The sequence below is a fragment of the Eptatretus burgeri genome, chromosome 11 (assembly GCF_056783735.1).
Source record: "Eptatretus burgeri isolate ZD-2024b chromosome 11, Ebu_testis_v1, whole genome shotgun sequence".
NCBI classification, from domain to species: Eukaryota; Metazoa; Chordata; class Myxini; order Myxiniformes; family Myxinidae; genus Eptatretus; species Eptatretus burgeri.
In genome coordinates, this window is record NC_140971.1 from 24,296,168 (window position 1) to 24,315,269 (window position 19,102).

General features: G+C 42.0%; 1 protein-coding gene across 6 annotated transcripts in view; it reads right to left on the bottom strand.

Moving 5' to 3' along the window:
• Nucleotides 1-224: 224 nt before the first annotated feature.
• LOC147016671 (uncharacterized) overlaps nucleotides 225-19,102 on the bottom strand; it is a 151,142-nt gene continuing 132,264 nt past the window's right edge. For 5 of the 6 annotated variants that reach the window (XM_085845566.1, XM_085845568.1, XM_085845563.1 and 2 more), the window contains 3 exons: nucleotides 10,388-10,843; nucleotides 4,651-4,777; nucleotides 225-4,556 (listed from right to left, as the gene is read on the bottom strand). In XM_085845566.1, the coding sequence (XP_085701692.1) occupies nucleotides 4,493-4,556; nucleotides 4,651-4,777; nucleotides 10,388-10,843 (647 nt within the window). In that variant the 3' untranslated portion in view covers nucleotides 225-4,492. The remainder of the gene's footprint in view (nucleotides 4,557-4,650; nucleotides 4,778-10,387; nucleotides 10,844-19,102) is intronic. The other variant, XM_085845569.1, reaches the window with a different exon arrangement.

Below are 19,102 nucleotides of genomic sequence, written 5' to 3' on the forward strand. Positions count from 1 at the left end.
GAAAAGAAAGAACCATGTTGAGGAAGCCTTTCAACCTGCAGGAGACTGAAATAGGGTATTCAAGTTAAGTCTACGAATGTCATGATAATTAATGGAAATTATGTCGGCATGACCTGAGGTTTCGATCACTGGAGGGTGGGAGGTGATGGGTGAGGGGTTTGAGTGGGGGGGGGTGGGGGTGAGGAGGAGGAGAAGAGAGAAATGAATATTCAATACATCACCCATTTAACATGTATCAATCCTGAAACGATTCCAAGTTTATTTCATTATTTTGCAACAAGTGTGTTACAAGGCTGGGGAAGGGCAACATTTGCAGAATAATACACAAAATTTTATATTTGACAGCTTTATCAAACCAGGGCTGCATCATCGGGATTGCAACGACAGCAAAAGGAATGTCGTAAATACATGACTGAGCTCCAAGTCAGGCAAACAAAGCCCGTTTATGCGAGGTTAATCTTGTTTCAAAAATGAAAAAAAAAAAGGGAGACGAAACTTTTCAGTTAAGAAAATGAACAAAACAGTGCCGCACTGTACTGAAGCCAAGTAGTGAATGCTAACGTACAGCAGGGGGAGTGGAAACTCATCACAGTGTGGCGGTCGATGCAGCAGAAGATGAGGCATCAACCGTACAGTTGGATCATTCCTATAGCTCGATCCCAAATGAGCCCTCTTCATTTCCAGGGGCACAGAATATATGCGCAAAACGCCATCGAGATATCAACAGGATAAAAGGGAATCACAGATTATAAGGATATGTAATCAAACACCAATAAGTATGAACAGTGTATAGGTGTTTGCATAATAAAATATATTCCATCACTTTTCCCAAGAACTAAACACAAAAAAAAAAAATTCTAATTCATGTTACATTCTCTAATTTAAACGAAACAAACTCTACAATAATTTTTTTTAAAGGGGGGTGGGGGGGGGGGAAGTTGGAAAATTATTGATTATGTACAACACAGGCATATAATAATGTACAGCTCCCAGGGAAGAAAAGCCTTCCACATTGCTAAGTACGCTTCTCATTCATCGGTAAAATTCCCAGTTGTGGAAGTGAAGATTGTTTTGTTTTTTTTCTTCTTCTTCTTTTTTTTTTAACAGTAACAATGGAATGCCACTTGATGAAATAAACGGTTGCATCACAGCAAAAATACTAACTATGAGCAAGCAAGCAAGCGAAATAAAGAAATGGAATTAACAACTCAAACCTGTTTACTCTCCCGATGTGTCTCAGCGACGCCATTGCTGAAGTTTGCAGAACCGGTTCATTAAACAAAATGCCAGGTCAAACCAAAGTGGAAACCGCTTAAGAATCAACCCGATATACGTGTCGCTTGTATCTCATCTCGTTTCACGTCATGCGAAGGTTTTAAGGGTACTTCCAAAAGAACTGTTGGGCAACGCGGACCTCTCGATACAAAGTCGCTTTGTTGCAACTGCCACAGAAATTGCCAGCACATGCTGGGTAGCATTTTTGCACAGGCTTTGATGAACTCATCATTTTTTGTCATTCTTAGCTTGCGTTTTACTTTATTTTGGCCCGGTACCTGAAATAAATTTGCCACCATAGCAGTTGCCCAACGCAGTGGGTTGGAAGGGAAAAAAAAAAAACAGTGCAAACGGAAGCATAAAAGTCAAAAACTGTTTTAAAAAAACAGAAAAGAAATAAGACTAACTTTCATGGACCGACATGGATGTTACAGGAAAATCGATGTCTGCCATTTCAGACCAGCACCAGAGATTAGTGGACCAGCCATTCGAAGAAGAAAATTACATACATCGAGAAAGAATCACGGACGAATGACTTGCCATAACATGAGGACATTTCATCACATTAAAGGCAGCGAGGCTGAGCACATAGGGTAATGGAAATGCATTTTGGGAGAGAGAGAAAGTGGCAATGTATCAAAACAAAAACGTTTCTTTTACACAAATAAAACTGCTTGTAGTTGAGAAGATTTGTATTCAAAACTATAATCACAAACAATTAGTATAGCTGCCCAGTAAGCAGGGCTCAGGTCCAAGGTTTTTCATGAGTGGTTTACATCTGGGACTGCACAGGTGTTAAGTATCATCCCAAAGGAAGGGGTGGGGGGTGGAGTCACGTGACTGCAATAAGGAGATGCTGATACCTTATGGCGTTTTTATCATCACCTCGCGTGTAGCAAGGTGTGAGTGTGGTCTGGTTTTGATTAACTTATCTACTTTGAGTGGACTTATCAACCAAATGGGAACTTGATCTATATTTTGGTTTATCGTATAAATCAAGTTCACATTGTAAAAAACGTCAACATAACACAAAGTATAAACACTACTGTGTATCAATGTACACTACGCTGTACTAACCTAGATGCTGATGGAACACCATATTGCACTTTGTTGCACTCGTCAATGTTGGACGATGCCCTCTCATGCTGCACTATACAAAAATATACTGTAATATGAGAGTGTTCAGAATGCTTCGAGCCAGAGGTAGAAAACACAATTTGCTCTCAATTACTTATTTTTCAAGAGTCTTCCCACCCTGCCCCCCACCCCCTCCCCATGAATTCAAAAGACTTGGTTCAGCGTTCCTGCAGCTTAGCTATGCCTATCCTGTGGAAGTCCTTGTCCTGCTCATCCATAAACTTTTTAACAGCTGTAATCACATAATTGTTAAAACTCTTTCCATGAAACTCTTCCTTCTATTTCAGGAACAAGTATTTCCCCTTCCATTCCTTCACTCAAAAGGACAGATTTGTGCCGTATACTGCTTGACATGAAGCAAAGTTCTTGAACTGTCTTCGCTCAAAAGGCCAAAGACCCATATCCATCCCTTCCTGGACCCACCCTTTCCACCTTTACAGAATGTTCCCGACAACATGTGCAGTACTTCCCCTGCTCTGCAGAAGTTTCTTCAACACCTTTTCCACAAATGGTCCTAATGGCTAAATGTTCTCATTCTCAGAAACGTCTCCGTCTCTGTCTCTGTCTCACATCCTTCTTGGATAGGCAACCTCCTTAGTTTTCCCACCTTGCTTCTGTTGAAGAGTTTAAAAAATCACAAGGTCTTCCATAACATTGAACTCACTCAAGACAAGAGGTCCATCTCCCACCAGCAGCAAGTTGGTGGGCTCTCTATTTTATAAAGCTTGCACCTGATGTTGCTTCTCCTGCCCTTTCTGACCTCGGCCCTCCTATAGTCACATCCCAGGTCACATCCCAGGTCACATGGGTCACCTGGTCATCCCAGGTCACCTGGTCACATCCCAGGTCACATGCGTTGCTCAAGAAAACCTTACTTTGGCCTTTCAAATGCACTGCAAATCATCACCTCATGTGCTCACACACAAACATACACGATCTCTTACACACACACACACACACACACACACACACACACACACACACACACACACACACACACACACACACACACACACACACACACACACACACACACACACACACTCATTTTCTCTCTGGTCCAGTGTTACTCGTTTTTGTGTTTTTCCTCCTTGTGCAAGTCCACCCCCAGCCCCCACCACCCCAACACCTCTGATAGTTTTTAACCTGCTACCCTTTGTCATTTAGCTCCTCCATGAGCCTCAACTCCAATATACAAAAGTAAAAAAAAGCAAAAGATTGAAGGAGCCAAATTTTGTGAATAGGTTGAATGGAAAGCAGTTCAACGCCACAATTGGTTGCTGTGGTCACTGCAACCTGGGTTGTACAAGATGATTCAGTGACCTGGAACAGCAGCACTCAACTTAATATTCCACAGTGCTCGTTTCTGATGGCTCTTCACAACTGCCACTGTTCATCAGCAGAGTACTTCCACAACTGGTCTCATCTTTTGGGAGGTGGTCAATCATGAACACCTTTTCACCATCCCAGAAAACACTGGCATGGCCATTCCAGATGATGCCTTCTTCTTGAAATTCTGTTGACATGGAGAATGTGTGAGCTTCCAATGCATGTTCTGCTCTTTGATCTCAGGATCAAAGTGGCGAATCCATGACTCATCCTGAGTCACAATCCTGCTCATGAGGTTGGCTGGGTTTATTCAAAATAGGCCAAGAAATTCCCTGGAAATGGCAAGTCAAGCTTTCAGATCGGCAGTCAACATTCTGGCAGCCATCTTGATGAAAACTTTTTCCATGTCCAATGTTGCATTGAGGATGGAATGCACTGATTTCCTGCTGATGTGCATTGTCTGTTATGTGCCTCACCGTTGCGTGTTTTTTTTTTGTCATTCATCGAAAACTTGTGGACAGCATCAACGTTTTCTGGTGTGGTGGCCTCTTTGGGTAGTCTTGAACTCATCCTCAGTACTGCTCCCTCCCTTACATAAATACAGCTGCCCAGTTTTTTCTTTTTTTTTTTCTTTCTGGGAGGAGGCAGTGGCATATGAAGGGGCATCATCACCCAGTGTTGCCACCATGTTCTGACGGATTTCCTTTTGTATGAACCCTTTCTTATCGAGTACTTGATCACTGCTCTGATTTCAGTCTTCTCCATTTTTCCAAACTCCATTTACTGACTTGCATTGACTCTCTTGTGTACAAGTCCTGCAAACATAAAAAAAAAAGGCTGTTTACAAATAAACATCAGATTATGAGTGCTTTCAGTGTGTGCATGTGTGTGCGTGTGTCTGAACCTTACAGAATCGAAGACGGCTGTGGCCGATCTTCACCAAATTTTGCATACATGCTGGGGGTACCCAGAGTCAGGCCATGGGCACTAAATGATACACCCCCTCGCGAGGATGGGGAGATGCCGCGATTTTCACCTGTGCACGAGGAACAATGCAAGTGATTTACTGACTCTTGCCAGAGGGATAGGGTATTACTAGCCACGGCACAAAATATATTTGCACCACCTCCCCCCTTTCCTTCCCCGAGCCACTTCCTGAGGGAGTGAGTGTTTCTAGAATTATTATTAGGTGAGGTTAAAAGTTTTGAAACACCTCTCTTGTGTTACATTAACCTACACTATTGCTGTACTAACCTGCAACAAAGTGTGATATATTATATCCCTTATAAACTCTTATGTTATACTGTGCTGTATTATCCAAGACTCAAGCACACACCAATCCACACACCCACATTCACATGCACAATCACACTCTGTGACACTCTCACATCGAATATACACCCAAAATAGAACCTAAAAACACATGTGTGAAGTTTAAATGAGATGCATCGCAGTCATTCACATGTTGCGTTAAATATGTTGGGAGGGGGGGGAGGAGAGGTCATGGTAGATGAAGTGTGGTAAAGCAGGGAGGGATGAAACAACAACAACAACATTCTGTGGATAAGTCCACCTAAGCACACAGGAGACCATTGTTCACACGAAGGTGGATACCTTGAGACTAGAGAGGTCTCCATTCCATCTCCTGAAAACCACCACGTGTTGAGATAGCAGCCTTGCAAGCATCTCACACACACACACACACACACACACACACACACACACACACACACACACACACACACACACACACACACACACACACACACACACACACACACACACACACACACGTCTGCACCCCCTTTCAAAATTTTCATCTTTTGTTGCCTTATAACCTGGAATTAATTGCATTAAATCACTTTTTCCACCTTTATTTACACATTGCAACCAACAACTTCCAAGTGAAAAACAAATTCAATAAATTTCAGAAAATTAATTTAAAATACAAAACTAGAATATCTTGGTTGGATAAGTGTCCACCCCCCTGAGTTAATACTTGGTGGAAGCACCTTTGACAGCAATTACAGCTGTGAGTCTGTTGGGATAAGTCTCCACCAACTTTGCACACCTTGATTGGGCAATATTTTCCCATTCATCTGTCAAAAAAAACTTCAAACAGTCAAGTTGCATTGGGAATGTTGATGGACAGCATTCAAGTCATGCCACACATTTTCGATTGGATTTCGGTCGGGGCTTTGACGGGGCCACTCAAGGACATTTATCATTTTGTTCCTCAACCACTCCAGTGTAGCTTTGGCTGTGTGCTTCAGATTGTTGTCATGCTGAAAGGTGAACTTCCATCACATTTTCAGATTTCTTGCAGAGGGCAGCAGGTTTTCCTCAGATTTTTCTGTATTTTGCTCCATCCATTTTCCCTTCTATCCTGATAAGTGCTCAGTCCCTGTTGATGAGAAACATCCAAAAAACATGATGCTACCAGCACCATGCTTCACAGTGGGGATGGTGTTATTTGGGTGATGTGCTATGTTGGGTTTGCGGCAAATGTAACGGTTTGAATTTAGGCCAAAAAGTTCCATCTTAGTTTCGTCAGACCACAAAACTATTTGCCACATGGCTTCAGAATCTCCAGAGTGGCATTTTTGCATAACTCAAACAGGACTCAGGGTGGGCTTTTTTGAGTACCGACTTCATTCTTGCCCTGCTACCGTACAAGCCAGACTTATGGAGTTCATGGGATATCATTGTCGCATGCACACAGTGACCAGTCTTTCTCCTAAAGGCATGCAGCTCTTTCAAAGATACCAATGGCCTCTTGGTGGTTTCTTCAAGCAGTCTCCTCCTTGCTTGGTTATCCCGTTTGGAGGGACGGCCTGATCTAGGCAAGGTCTTGGTGGTATTATACGCCTTCCAATTCTTAATGATCGTCTTGACTGTGCTCCAAGAGATATTCAAGGCCTTTGAAATATTTTTATACTCATCCCCTGATCTGCCTTTCCAGACCTTTATCCTGGAGGTCCTTTGAAAGCTCCTTGGTGCTCATAGATGAGTCCGGTCAGGTATGAGAGCATGCACCGGAGCAGCGCGTCGCTGCATCCACTTTCCGCCGATACTCCAGGGGCCTCCGTCTGGCCATCCCCCAGGCAGATGATTGTCCCATCCCTATCTCCTTGAGATTTCAAACTGCTGCAATCACGATGCACGTGGTCAGCCCATTGGCCTCCTCCACTCATGAGGCTCCCTCGCTGAGAGAATCTGGTGAACAGGATCAGCATCAGGAAAACGAGCCACATGTCCATACAGCCGCAGCTGACGCTCACGGACTATGCAGGTAACAAATCCCATTTGAGTCTCTCAGCAACTGCTCGTTGGACACAAAGTCCAACCAACGATAGCCAAGGATTCTCCAAAGAGACCTGGTACCAAAGAAATTTAGTCTCCGTCTCAGATCCCTGGTCAGAGTCCAAGTTTAATATCCGGAGAGCAAGAATGGAAGCACCAAGGACCTGAAGACTCGGCCTTTTGTCCTCCCGCACAGGTACCGGCAGCGCCACACCCCATGATCCAGTGAATCCATGACTCCCTCAGCCGGACCCAGACGTCTGTTGACATCTGGCTCGCAGCCAGCAGAGACATGAATATCACTGCCAAGGTACGTGAATCTCTCCGTGACCTCAACATCCTCGCCACAAACAGGTACAGACAAAATAGCAGCATCCAAGATGTCAATGAAATCCAGGATCTTAGTTATGACACAGGAAACCTTTAATCCCAGCGGCTCCGACTCCTCATTCAGCACGTCGAGGGCCCCCAAAAGGATATCTGGAGTCTCCGCAAAGATGACTGCAACATCTGCGAAATCAAGGTCTTGACATTCCCAAACGATGCACTGTAGCTTGATCTCTCTGACAACCTCCCCAGAATCCAGTCCATACAAGCACTGAAAAGTGCAGGGGCCAGTACACACCCCTGACAAATTCCAGCAACAACTGTAAATAAGTCAGAGATGGTATCACCACATCTCACAGCACTCTCAGTACCAGAGTGGAGTTCAGACATCAGATTGCTCAGTTTTGGTGGCACCCCACGAAGACCAAGAATCCTCCAGATTCACTGAATCCCAATTCACTGAATCAAATGCTTTACAGAGATCAACATAGGCTGCAAGCAGCCCCTGTCAAAACTCTCATCTGTGTTTTGCGAGGACCTGAAGAGCAAGGATACGGTCAATCTTTGACCGCTTTGGTGTAAAGCCTGACTGCTCTGGACGCTGGTGCTCAATTAGATGGTGACGAACCCTCTCAAGAATTATGCAAGCAAAGATCTTGCCCGGTACTGAGAGCAGCGTCACCCCTCAGTAGTTGTTGCAATCTTGGTGATCACCCTTCTCTTTCCAGATGGGGACAACAAGGCCCCTCTTGCAGTCAGTTGGGATGATGCCTTTGTTCAAGGCAGAACACAGAACTGCATGCAAAGACACGAGTACAGCATTTCCACCAGCCTTGAGAAGTTCAGCATGGATGCCACAGATCCCAGGAGCTTTAAATCACTTCAACTGGTTCACCGCAGTCTGTGTTTCCACACACGAAGGTGGGCCTCAGTTGATTGGAGGGTCAGCAATAGGGATCACCCCTGACATCACACACACACACACACCACCCCTGACATCCAATTTGACAGCTGGTGGATCAGCCTGGTACAGCCGCTCAAAGTAACTGGCCCAGTGGGCCTTCACTTCGCACTCCTCTGTCAAGTGCCCACCACCCTCTACTCTATATACAGTACACCGAGGGATGGGCTTGGAGGAATGCAATGCACATATTGCCCTGTAAACAGGACTTGACCACAGGTGATGCTATAATCAAAGATTGGGGGTCCCAAAGGCTTTGCCCCAATCCCATATCCGGTGAGCTGCCCTTTGCAGGGCAGCTGCATTGGAGGTACTCCCACAGAGTGGGTTTTCAGATTTTTTTTGTGCTTTTCGTACGTTTTGCGGAATGAAGGGTTTTACGGTGGCTGGAGTGCGAATCCTGCCAACAACCTACAAATAAAAAGTAACCCAACTGTAGGAGGACGCCCGCAGACACAGTTGGGCACGACATATGGATGGCCGTTGGCTCACAAGGAGCTCCTCCGCCCTTTGACAGATTTTATTATTAATCCTGCTGGGTGTCCATATCCATCTACCATCCTCACCAGGAAACTTGGTGGGGGAGACGGTTTAGTTGCCGACAACCCGATCATGAAACAGGTTAGTACAGGTTTACATAGTAAGTCACAGATCTAATCTGACCTGACCTGACAAGTCTTTAAAATGGTCGAGTCCTTACTGTGAAATGCAATACGCAGCAGAGGAAACCTGCAGGAACAGCTGATTTTATTCAGAAATAATCAGAATCACCACAATTTAATACAGGTGGAGGCCAATTAACTTCGTATGTGAGTTTGAAGGTGATTGGTTACACCTGAGCTGACTTACAATTGCTATTGTAACCAAGATATTCTCGATATATGTTCTCAAGATATTCTATTACAACCAAGGTGGACATTTATGCAACCAAGATATTCTAGTTTTGTATTTGTCATAAATTTTCTTAAATTTGTAGAATTTGTTTTTCATGAGGTTACGATGTGTAAATATAAAAGGTGGAAAAAGTCTGATTTAATGTAATTTAATTCCAGGCTATAAGGCAACAAAAGGTGAAAATTTTGAAAGGGGGTGTAGACTTTCGATAGGCACTGAATGTATACACACACATGGAGGTGGATACTTTGAGACCTTGGAGGGCTCCGTTCCACTTGGAAACCCACATATGGAGATAGTGGCGCGCGCACGCACGCACGCACGCAAACACACACACACACACACACACACACACACACACACACACACACACACACACACACACACACACACACACACACACACACACACACACACACACACACACAATCTTAGGTCTCACCATCTGCTTATTGCTGTGATGTGATGCCCTTTACCCCTTTGGAGGATAATTAACACCTGGCAAACGATGCCTGCGCAGTTACAAATGTGGACTATTCTGTGATGGAAACATCAGACCTTATCCTTGCCTGCTGGGCGGCTATACTAGTTGGTGTTGCCTTCATTTATAAATAAAAACGTTTCCTGCCACAAGATTTCCCTTCCCAATAACCAGTTGCCCTGCAGTGCTTATGACAATAATCTCAACGAACAAATGAAAAAGGATCATTTAGATAACAAATAATAAAAATTAATGTTGATATAATATTTTGAATGAAGAGGTAAAAATAATATTTTTTTTAAAGACAGGTAAAAATTGGCAAACATGAGAAATAGGCCATTGAAGTGCATTTATCTTTTGGATTAAAACAACTGGAGAAGAATGAAAATTTACAGAACATGTATAAGAGGAACAGAAGCATTTGAAAAGGAGGGCAAGAAGCTGGACAGGTGGAGAAAAGTTTCAAGTTAAGATTGTATGGCATTTGGGAAGTGAGAGTGGGAGTAATAGTTAAGAAAGTGACAGGAAAGGCAAAAGAATGATTGCCAATGTCAGTAAAAGTAAATCCTACAGATGGTAAGTGGTACTAAAGCAATATCCTTTTCTGCCTGCTAGTCAGTGCGTGAGGTTGTGGAGTTGCAAAAGGTAGTTGCGTGTGTAGCCCTTGCCACACTCCTTACAGCGGTACGGCTTCTTTCCTGAGTGTGTCAAGCGATGCCGCTTGAGGCTCGACGTGTAGGAGAATCGCATCCCACAGTCATCACAGCGGTGGGGCCGCTCGCCACTATGGGTTTTCAGGTGCCGCGTGAGACTTTTCCGGTTCGACAAAAGCTTCCCACAATGCCAGCACACGTGGGTACACTTTAGACCATCAGAACCTGGTTCCGCCATCGATGCAGCATCCCATTGATCCCCAGATGGCCCGGCCTGCTCCAATGCCTCGTCCACCTCCCAATCGCCAGGTGAAGGCGAAGATGCGTCCACTGTGGCGGAAGCAGTTTCACCTCCACCCTCCATCGTTGCTGCATCTCTGTCCTCGAAGCCTTCCTGGTCAGGGTCGGTGAGAGCGTATGAAGGACCGCTATCATAGGGGTCATGGACATCCGAGAATGAGAGGGAACCACCTAGGGCCAACACTGGGGTGGGGTAAAGAGGAAACATAATGTTGATCATCACCGACAGCCATTTCACCATCAAGAAGTTCAATACGGCACTCATGAAGTTCCTTAATTATGCCAAAAGACTCCATAAAAACAAATATACAAGCAAGAACATGACTGCCATTATCCTTCAAAACGCCAAAGATGCATGTAAATAAATACTGGGACTCAAAATAATCATTCCATAACTGAATGATTGACAATTCCAGCTGAGAGATAATTACTAGAGATTTCATGGAACACCTTACCCCATGCAGTCTTGAGAAAGGACATAGGCTGGGGTTTGCGAGCAGAAAATTTGATTGTGGTCGAGATGATGTAAAATGCCATAATAATTTGTCCAAGTTCTGCTAAATGGAAGGTTTTTGAAAGTGCCAAAAATGCGATGTGTTCTGCAGTATTCAAGTGTATAATTCAATTAAAATAAAATATAGATTTTAAAGATTTTAAAAAAAAAAACACAATTTATAACATTCAATGTTCCTCGATCATAAAAATGAAGTTTGTGGACAGACAGACAAAGTGAACCAATTGCTTAATTCCACTTTTCACTTTGCATGCAAGCAGGGTAAAAAAATACACCAAAAGAGGAAGTTTGTGCTCGAAGGTGCTATCTTCATATGTTGCAAAGGAGAGGGATAATTTGAAGAAAATTTTCAGGAAAAGGTAAGAGAGAGAAAGTTGGGAGGAGATGAGAGTTGAAGGAGGAAATAATACATTCCAAGACTTGAAAACGGCCCATCAAAAGGAAATTTGATCAGAAAGAAATAATCAGTGTCAAAGACAATAATTGTTACATTATCTTCAAGATGAGACTACAATGCAGGACCAACAAACTCAACAATTGTAAAGTTCGAGTGCAAAACTGCACTGGTTATTTTGCAACTGTAGTTTACACAATGTGCAGTACAATTATCCTCATTTTGTAAGTTTGACATCAGCATGTCATTCGACATCCACCAATATGAAATGCACATTTCATACAATTTTTTTCTACTTTAGAATTAGACTCCATGCTGAAAAGACTGTACCTTAAATGTATTTATACACCAAGTAAAATTGATGCTCAATTTCAGATGGACGCTGAAGTCGTTTATAAATCTGAGAATGACTAAGTCATTTGAGTTGTACAACTTAAAATACATTCTTACGGAAGGAAAAATAAAATAAAAAGCATCATAAAGCAGCAAATGATACCTTAATTTCTCCATTTCAGTGAAGATAAACTTGCATCAACTTTATAGGCGTATGATTTGCTGTGAAAAGCATGTGACGATTCATCGGCAATCATGGACTCACAACGAAGGCACAATCATTTCCTCAGAAGTTACCGAGCATTTCATTGTGTTGCAGTTTTATTTCAACATGATCTAAGACTCGTAGTGGAGCTGCCACATGCACGCATGAACATACAAACATAAGCGACGCAAGACAAGATAATTAGATGAGACAAACAGTACCGCCACTTCCTGGGGTACTCTGAAAATTAGCCAACTCGACTGATACTCCACATCGACTTATACGCTGTAACATTGCCGACAAGACACGATCAAACACAAAATGTAGAATTTGGAAGGACCTCAAATCTTTAACATAATAATCAACAACTTTATTTTTGGAAAGAGAAATGTGTTTGTTTATTTAATAAACAGATGTGTACCCATTTAAAATAAATTCATTCAACAAATACAAATCACTAAATTAAGCTTGCCTTTCAACATATTGAGAACACTTCATATACCCTTCAGAGACTAATAAATGAATGGCACAAACACTGTAAGCAATCACAATACAGCACTTTAAAGAGAAGGATAGTCTTCTCTGTGTACTCTCTCTGGATTGAGCATGCAAGTCAGTGACTTTTCTGTGTTTCGGCACCGGTATAGATTGCCTCAATTTTGTAGCTTCTCGAGGTGGAATGTTGTGAGAAAAAAAAACTCAAGAGGCAAGCATCTCTGACGAAAAATATTGTCATGGATGGCACGTGAAGCACTGTAATAAAATAAGCAGACCAACTGCAGGTGGACATTGGGAAGTCTGGTCAATTTTCTCCAAAACGATGGCAATTTCATTGTTTAATGTAAAAAAAAATTATCACAAAAGATCAACGCAGAGGTGAATTGGAGACGAGAACGGCACTCGGTAGAATGCATACTTCTGCCAGGCTGAACAGTTTACGTTTTGTTTCATTTCATCACACCCCCTCAGCTTCCAGTCTAGTAGCTGAGGGGTGTGTAGCATTGGGATTCTCATGTGTGTACTTTGTGTGAACGTCTTTATAGTTGTGGAGGAACTCTGGGAAGGGTTCGAAACAGCAGAGCGCTTTCCTTGTGTAGGCCCTTCTTGGGTTCCTTTATGCAGCTTCTTCAGCGAGAGTGTGGGAGGTGTCAATTATTTATATAGTCTGAGCCACCTGGGTTTAGTTGATTCGGTGAGAGCTGATTGGCTATTCCCTCCATTCACAGGTGAGAGATGTGGGTGGGTCTTTCTTTATTTATATATTGACTGTTTTTGACGTTTGCACATGGTACATGCTTGGGAGCCTCAATGGTATGCATTGCTGTCTGTGCTATCGCTGATGATTTGCCAATAAGCGATGAAACCCGTCTGGTAGCTAAGGGGGAGTGTAGCATTGGGATTCTCATGGTTGTACGTCTTTATAGTTGTGGAGGAACTCTGGAAAGGGTTCGAAACAGCACAGTGCTTACCTTGTGTAGGCCTTCTTTCTCTATGCAGCTTCTTCGGCTAGAGGAGTGTGGGAGGTGTCATTCACGGGCACAAGTATGTGTATATGTATATGTATATGTATGTATGTATGTATGTATGTATATATATATATATATATATATATATATATATATATATATATATATATATATATATATATATATATGTGATCAAATTAATGTGGTTAGGAATATCCATTGTCATAAAAAGAAGAAACAGCCAACCAATAAATAAAACTGAACACCATGCTCCAATTTTGAAACAAACGGGAAGAGCAGTGTCAGCCTCCAGCAATGTTTCGCTTGTGATCCACAAGCTTTACCAAGCTTAAGGAAACCAAGCTGGTGCATGCGGCCATTTTATTGTTAATTTTGTGGACCACTCGATCTTCTTCCGGTCGTGCATGAAAGCATGTAACCCTTTTTTGTTGTTGAAACAAGAGAAAGTCATGTCATCATCATCAGTTTACTTCTCATTCCGATGTTGCAAATGCCGTGATCTGGCGTTCTCATTCCTATGGAACCACGATACGCGAGTCCGTTTCACTTAAACACACCAGGAAACTCGACAAGTTACGCAATGATTACTTCACTAGCCACATGAGCACCTCTCACCCAAGGTATGATGCAAATTCAAAACATACACACAATGGCAATGTGGATCGTTGGATGATAAACCTGTCCAGTGAAATGCTCTCGGATATGGAAATGTCTGTACTAAAAAAGGGCCTGGTCTTCAGCGTCACACCAGAATCCATCCCGGTTGCATGGATCATTGCCAGCGTGGAGTCTGCCATCATGCAACTTACCGATGAGGAGAAAGTGACAATTACCAATCACGTTGCTCATACTACTGAGACTTTTCTACGCAAGGGCAGACCTGCAAGTAATCTCTCGGCTCCCGAACGCAAGCCTGTCAAGGATTTAAAAACCAAGGATAGTCTGGTGTTTGCAACAGCATATAAAGGTAGATTGCTTGTAGTTATGGACAAATCAACCTTTCAACAAAAAGTGTTAACACCATTGAGTGATAGAAATAAATATCTGAGGCTGGATAACGATGCCACACCAAAACAGCAATGGACCCTTAACTCAAAACTGTCTGCTTTGAAAAGAAGTGGTAGATTAGCAGTGCAGGACTATCACTGGTTATACAACAAGGGAGTAGCACTGAGATTGTATGGACTACATAAACAGGATGTTCCATGAAGACCTAGCGTGTCTTTCATCAAGCGCTCCTTCATACAGGACATCACGTTATCTTGCTCGCATTATCTGCAAACTGGTGGGCAAAACCGAAACAACCGTCAGAAATAGTGGCGAGTTTGTACAAAGATTAAAGAATATCACAATCCGTGATGAAGAGACGATGGTATCATTTAATGCCATCTCACTCTTCACAAACGTTCCAACGGATTTGACAAGTCAAAGTGACACGGGAATGCCTCGATGAGTCGGATGACTGGAAAGCAGCCTCCCCAAACAGTCGGCTGGCGCCAGGTGACATCACAGGGTTGCTGGAAATGTGTCTGGACAGTGTGACATTCGTGTATAATGGTATGCGTTACAAACAGATCTTTGGAACGGCAGTGGGCTCTTTGGTATCTGCAGTGGTATCAAACTTGGTGATGGAAGAGTTAGAACGGAAATTCTTTGGTGTGAGCAATGATTGGTCACCACGACTCTGGTACAGATACGTAGATGACATTTGCCATCGTGCACCAGGGCAAAGTAGAACACCTCCTGGAAAAACTTGGTGATGTTTACCCCAGCAAAAAATTCACCAAAGAAATAGAGGACAGACGATTGGCATTTTTGGATGCGGAAGTACACCGCCAACATGACGGCTCTTTGGAAACGTCTGTGTTTAGAAAACCAACCCACACCAATAAATTGCTCGATTTTAATTCGTGTAATCCGGTCTGTCACAAATGAAGTGTTGCTCGCACACTAGCATCCCGAGCATGGACAATTTAATCGTCCAAAGATGCTGCAATAAAAGAGATAACACGAGCACAGCACATTTTATCCAACAATGGTTACAGCAAGCATTTTTTCAACTGGACTCAAGAAACCTTGCATCAAAAACAGCAAGGAACAAGAAATCATTGGTCGACGTATTCTACCATATTACCCGGACCTCTCGGAAAGAATTGCCAAAGTGATGCAAGGAGCACAAATCGTGGCCTACAAACCACTACGCACTATCCGCAGTGCTATCACCTAATTTAAAGACCTCATTCCATCTGGTGATAAATCAGGAGTGGTACAGTACCACTTGCAATGATTGTGGTCAGGCTTATGTTGGTGAAACTGGGAGAAGCCTCAAGTCACGTCTGAAGGAACATAAAAGGGCAATGCAGCTTTGTAGGGCAGATCAATCAGCCATCGCTCAGCACCAAGTTCAAACAGGTCATGAGCTTGACCTGGATGGAATCCGCATACTGAGTGCCAAGCCTACCAAACACGGATGACTGATTCTTGAAGCTTGGCACACCAAAGAACAGAGAGGGCGGATAACCAGTGAAACAAATGATCTCCCAACTCAATATAATACACTAACAAAGACATCAAGAAGAGGATGGTGTAAAACCAAGATGATTGACAAGCCAACCCGACCCATACACCACCTAGGAGCTTCAGCAGGTGCTCAACCAGAAGCACGTCAGTGGGAAAAAGGGGAGGATAGTCCTCACCACTCATGTGCATCATTATATTGCGAGATCACGATGTTTGCAACTTAGGAATGAGAAGTAAATCAATGATGATGACGTGGCTGTCTTTTGTTTTAACAACAAAAAAAGGGTTCCATGCTTTCATGCGTGACCGAAAGTAGATCGAGTGGTCTACAAAATTAATAATGAAACGGCCGTGTGTGCCAGCTTGGTTCCCTTTGGCCTAACAAAGCTTGTGGATCACAAGTGAAACGTTGTTGGAGGCTGATACTGCTCTTCCCGTTTGTTTCAAAATTGGAGAGTGGTGTTCAGTTTAATTTATTGCATGGCTGTGTCTTCTTTCTATTAATGTGTGTGTGTGTGTGTGTGTGTGTGTGTGTGTGTATATATATATATATATATATATGTATATATATATATGTATATATATATATATATATATATATATATATATATATATATATATATATATATATATATATATATATATATATATATATATATATAATGTGTATATATATATATATATATATATATATATATATGTATATAATGTGTATATATATATGTATATAATGTGTATATATATATATATATATATATATATATATATATATATATATATATATATATATATATATATATATATATATATATATATATAATGTGTATATATATATATATATATATATATATATATATATATATATATATATATATATATATATATATATATATATATATATGAATATGAATGTTTTTTTGTTTTTTTTAACCCACAAAGCACGAATGTTTAAGCAGTCACACTTTGACCTGTGAGTATGCGGGGTCCATGAGTCGTGGAACCACGAATGCCAGGGTCCAACAGTAATGGTGAAAATAGGGTTAGGGACGACTTCAACCTTAAAATTTGTCACCCCTTTTTGCCAAACTATACCCTTAAAATTAGCATGTTTGTGCATTGTATTTGTGCTATTTAGTTTTATATATAAAAGTTATCAAGAAGATAAAATAAAAGATTATTTTCCTGTATTAAGAACATAAAATAAAGTTAATTTTCTTGAATTATTAAGATTATGAAACTTACTTTTAATAATAATAATGATAAACATGATCCAACAATGCGGTGGTGATATTGATGATGGCGACAATAAAGACGAGATAACGGTGATGATGTCGGGGGGTTTGAGGGGGTTATTGTGCTGGCGGCCCATGTTAATTAGGTGAATAAATGTGGAAAATAGTTCGCCAACCCAAGATTATTTGAGCGCATTGACCACAATCCGCAAACCTTGCCTCAATAAATTAATAACAATAGAGTGCATCCACGAAGGGGAAACCCACGAAGAGCAAGGACCTCCTATGCACAGCTGTATTCCAGATGAAAATATATTAATACTAGCAGGGGTACCCAGCATTTCCAGGCAACACCGGGTCCCTCCTCCCACCCCACCCTTTCCTGCTCCACCCCAGTCCCTTCAGAGTTCCACTCCACCCCTTCCGGTGCCTCCTCCCACCCATCCCCTTCCTCCTCTCACCCATCTCTTCCACTGCCTCCTCCCACCCCACCCTTTCCCCTCCCTCCGTTAGTTACCAAGTGCAGTTGCTTGTGTTCAGATTAAGTTTCTTGTGGAGCGTTCACCGCCTTAAGCACTTAAGCAAGCACTTCATTCAAAACTGTGAAAAAGGAACATCTGTCATGGCAAGCGCTCGCAAGCTGCCTGGCTACTGAACATACCCCACGACATCTCGACAGCATACAGTACATACAAAACGCCAACAAAAGGACAGTTTTTAAATTAAAGACTTCAAATATTAATCATGAATACTTCCGTTGTAATGAAAACGTACCTTGCAAGCTTGTCGGTTTTAAAATGTACATAAACTCAGAGGTGATGTTGAGTGTACAAAAGTGTACATGTACATTTCATTTAACTTTAAAGTGTACGCATACATAACTTCTTTAAAGTGTATGCGTTCTTGATAAATATCCGTGTAATTTCCCTGGCAGCCTCCCGACCAATTAATTACGTACGTTGGTATTTCACGACAAAGCTGATTTCAAAGTTGATTTACTTCACATAATACAGTATGTGAATTATATGTCCATCAGTTTCTTTATAAGCCTTTAAAAGTCGGGAAAACAAGTTTTTTTTTTGAAATGAAAGACCTTTATTTTCTTTCCTGTACATCATGAGAACGAACCTTCATTGGGCGGTGTATATTCGCCCGCTGCCACGATTGCTGCGAACGAAATATGCGTTATATCGTTTGAGATGTAATCAAAATGTACCTTGTTTCCTCAATATAGTACCTTTATTTAATGATAGCAGACGCGTTGGTCAGTCTTCAAATGTACATCAGAGGCCTTTAAACAATGGGAAGTATGAGAAGTAGAGCTCATCAAGACAGCCATGTCATCATCATTGAATTACTTCTCATTCCTAAGAAGATATGTAGAGAGAAAAAGATGGCGGCGATTTCTGGACGGCTGGAGGGGAAGGCGTGGCCTGTAGAATGGGTGGCGCTTATGACCCACCCACAGACAGACAGACAGACAGACAGACAGACAGACCCACAGACACGAACTCAGCTTTATATATTAGATATCCATACGTATATATCAGCTGGTACACAAAGCTCATAATTCTTGAAGCGTAGTGCATTTCACAAATTTTCAAATGACAAAATGAAGACAATTTAACAGAGAAAAGCATCTTGGTCACTTAACAACCCACCCTGTGCAAACTCAGCTGACTGTCTCTGAGCATCGTTTGTGAGGCAGTATTACCGTAAATTTGCTAAATTGAGATCGTTCAGAACTGACGTGCTGA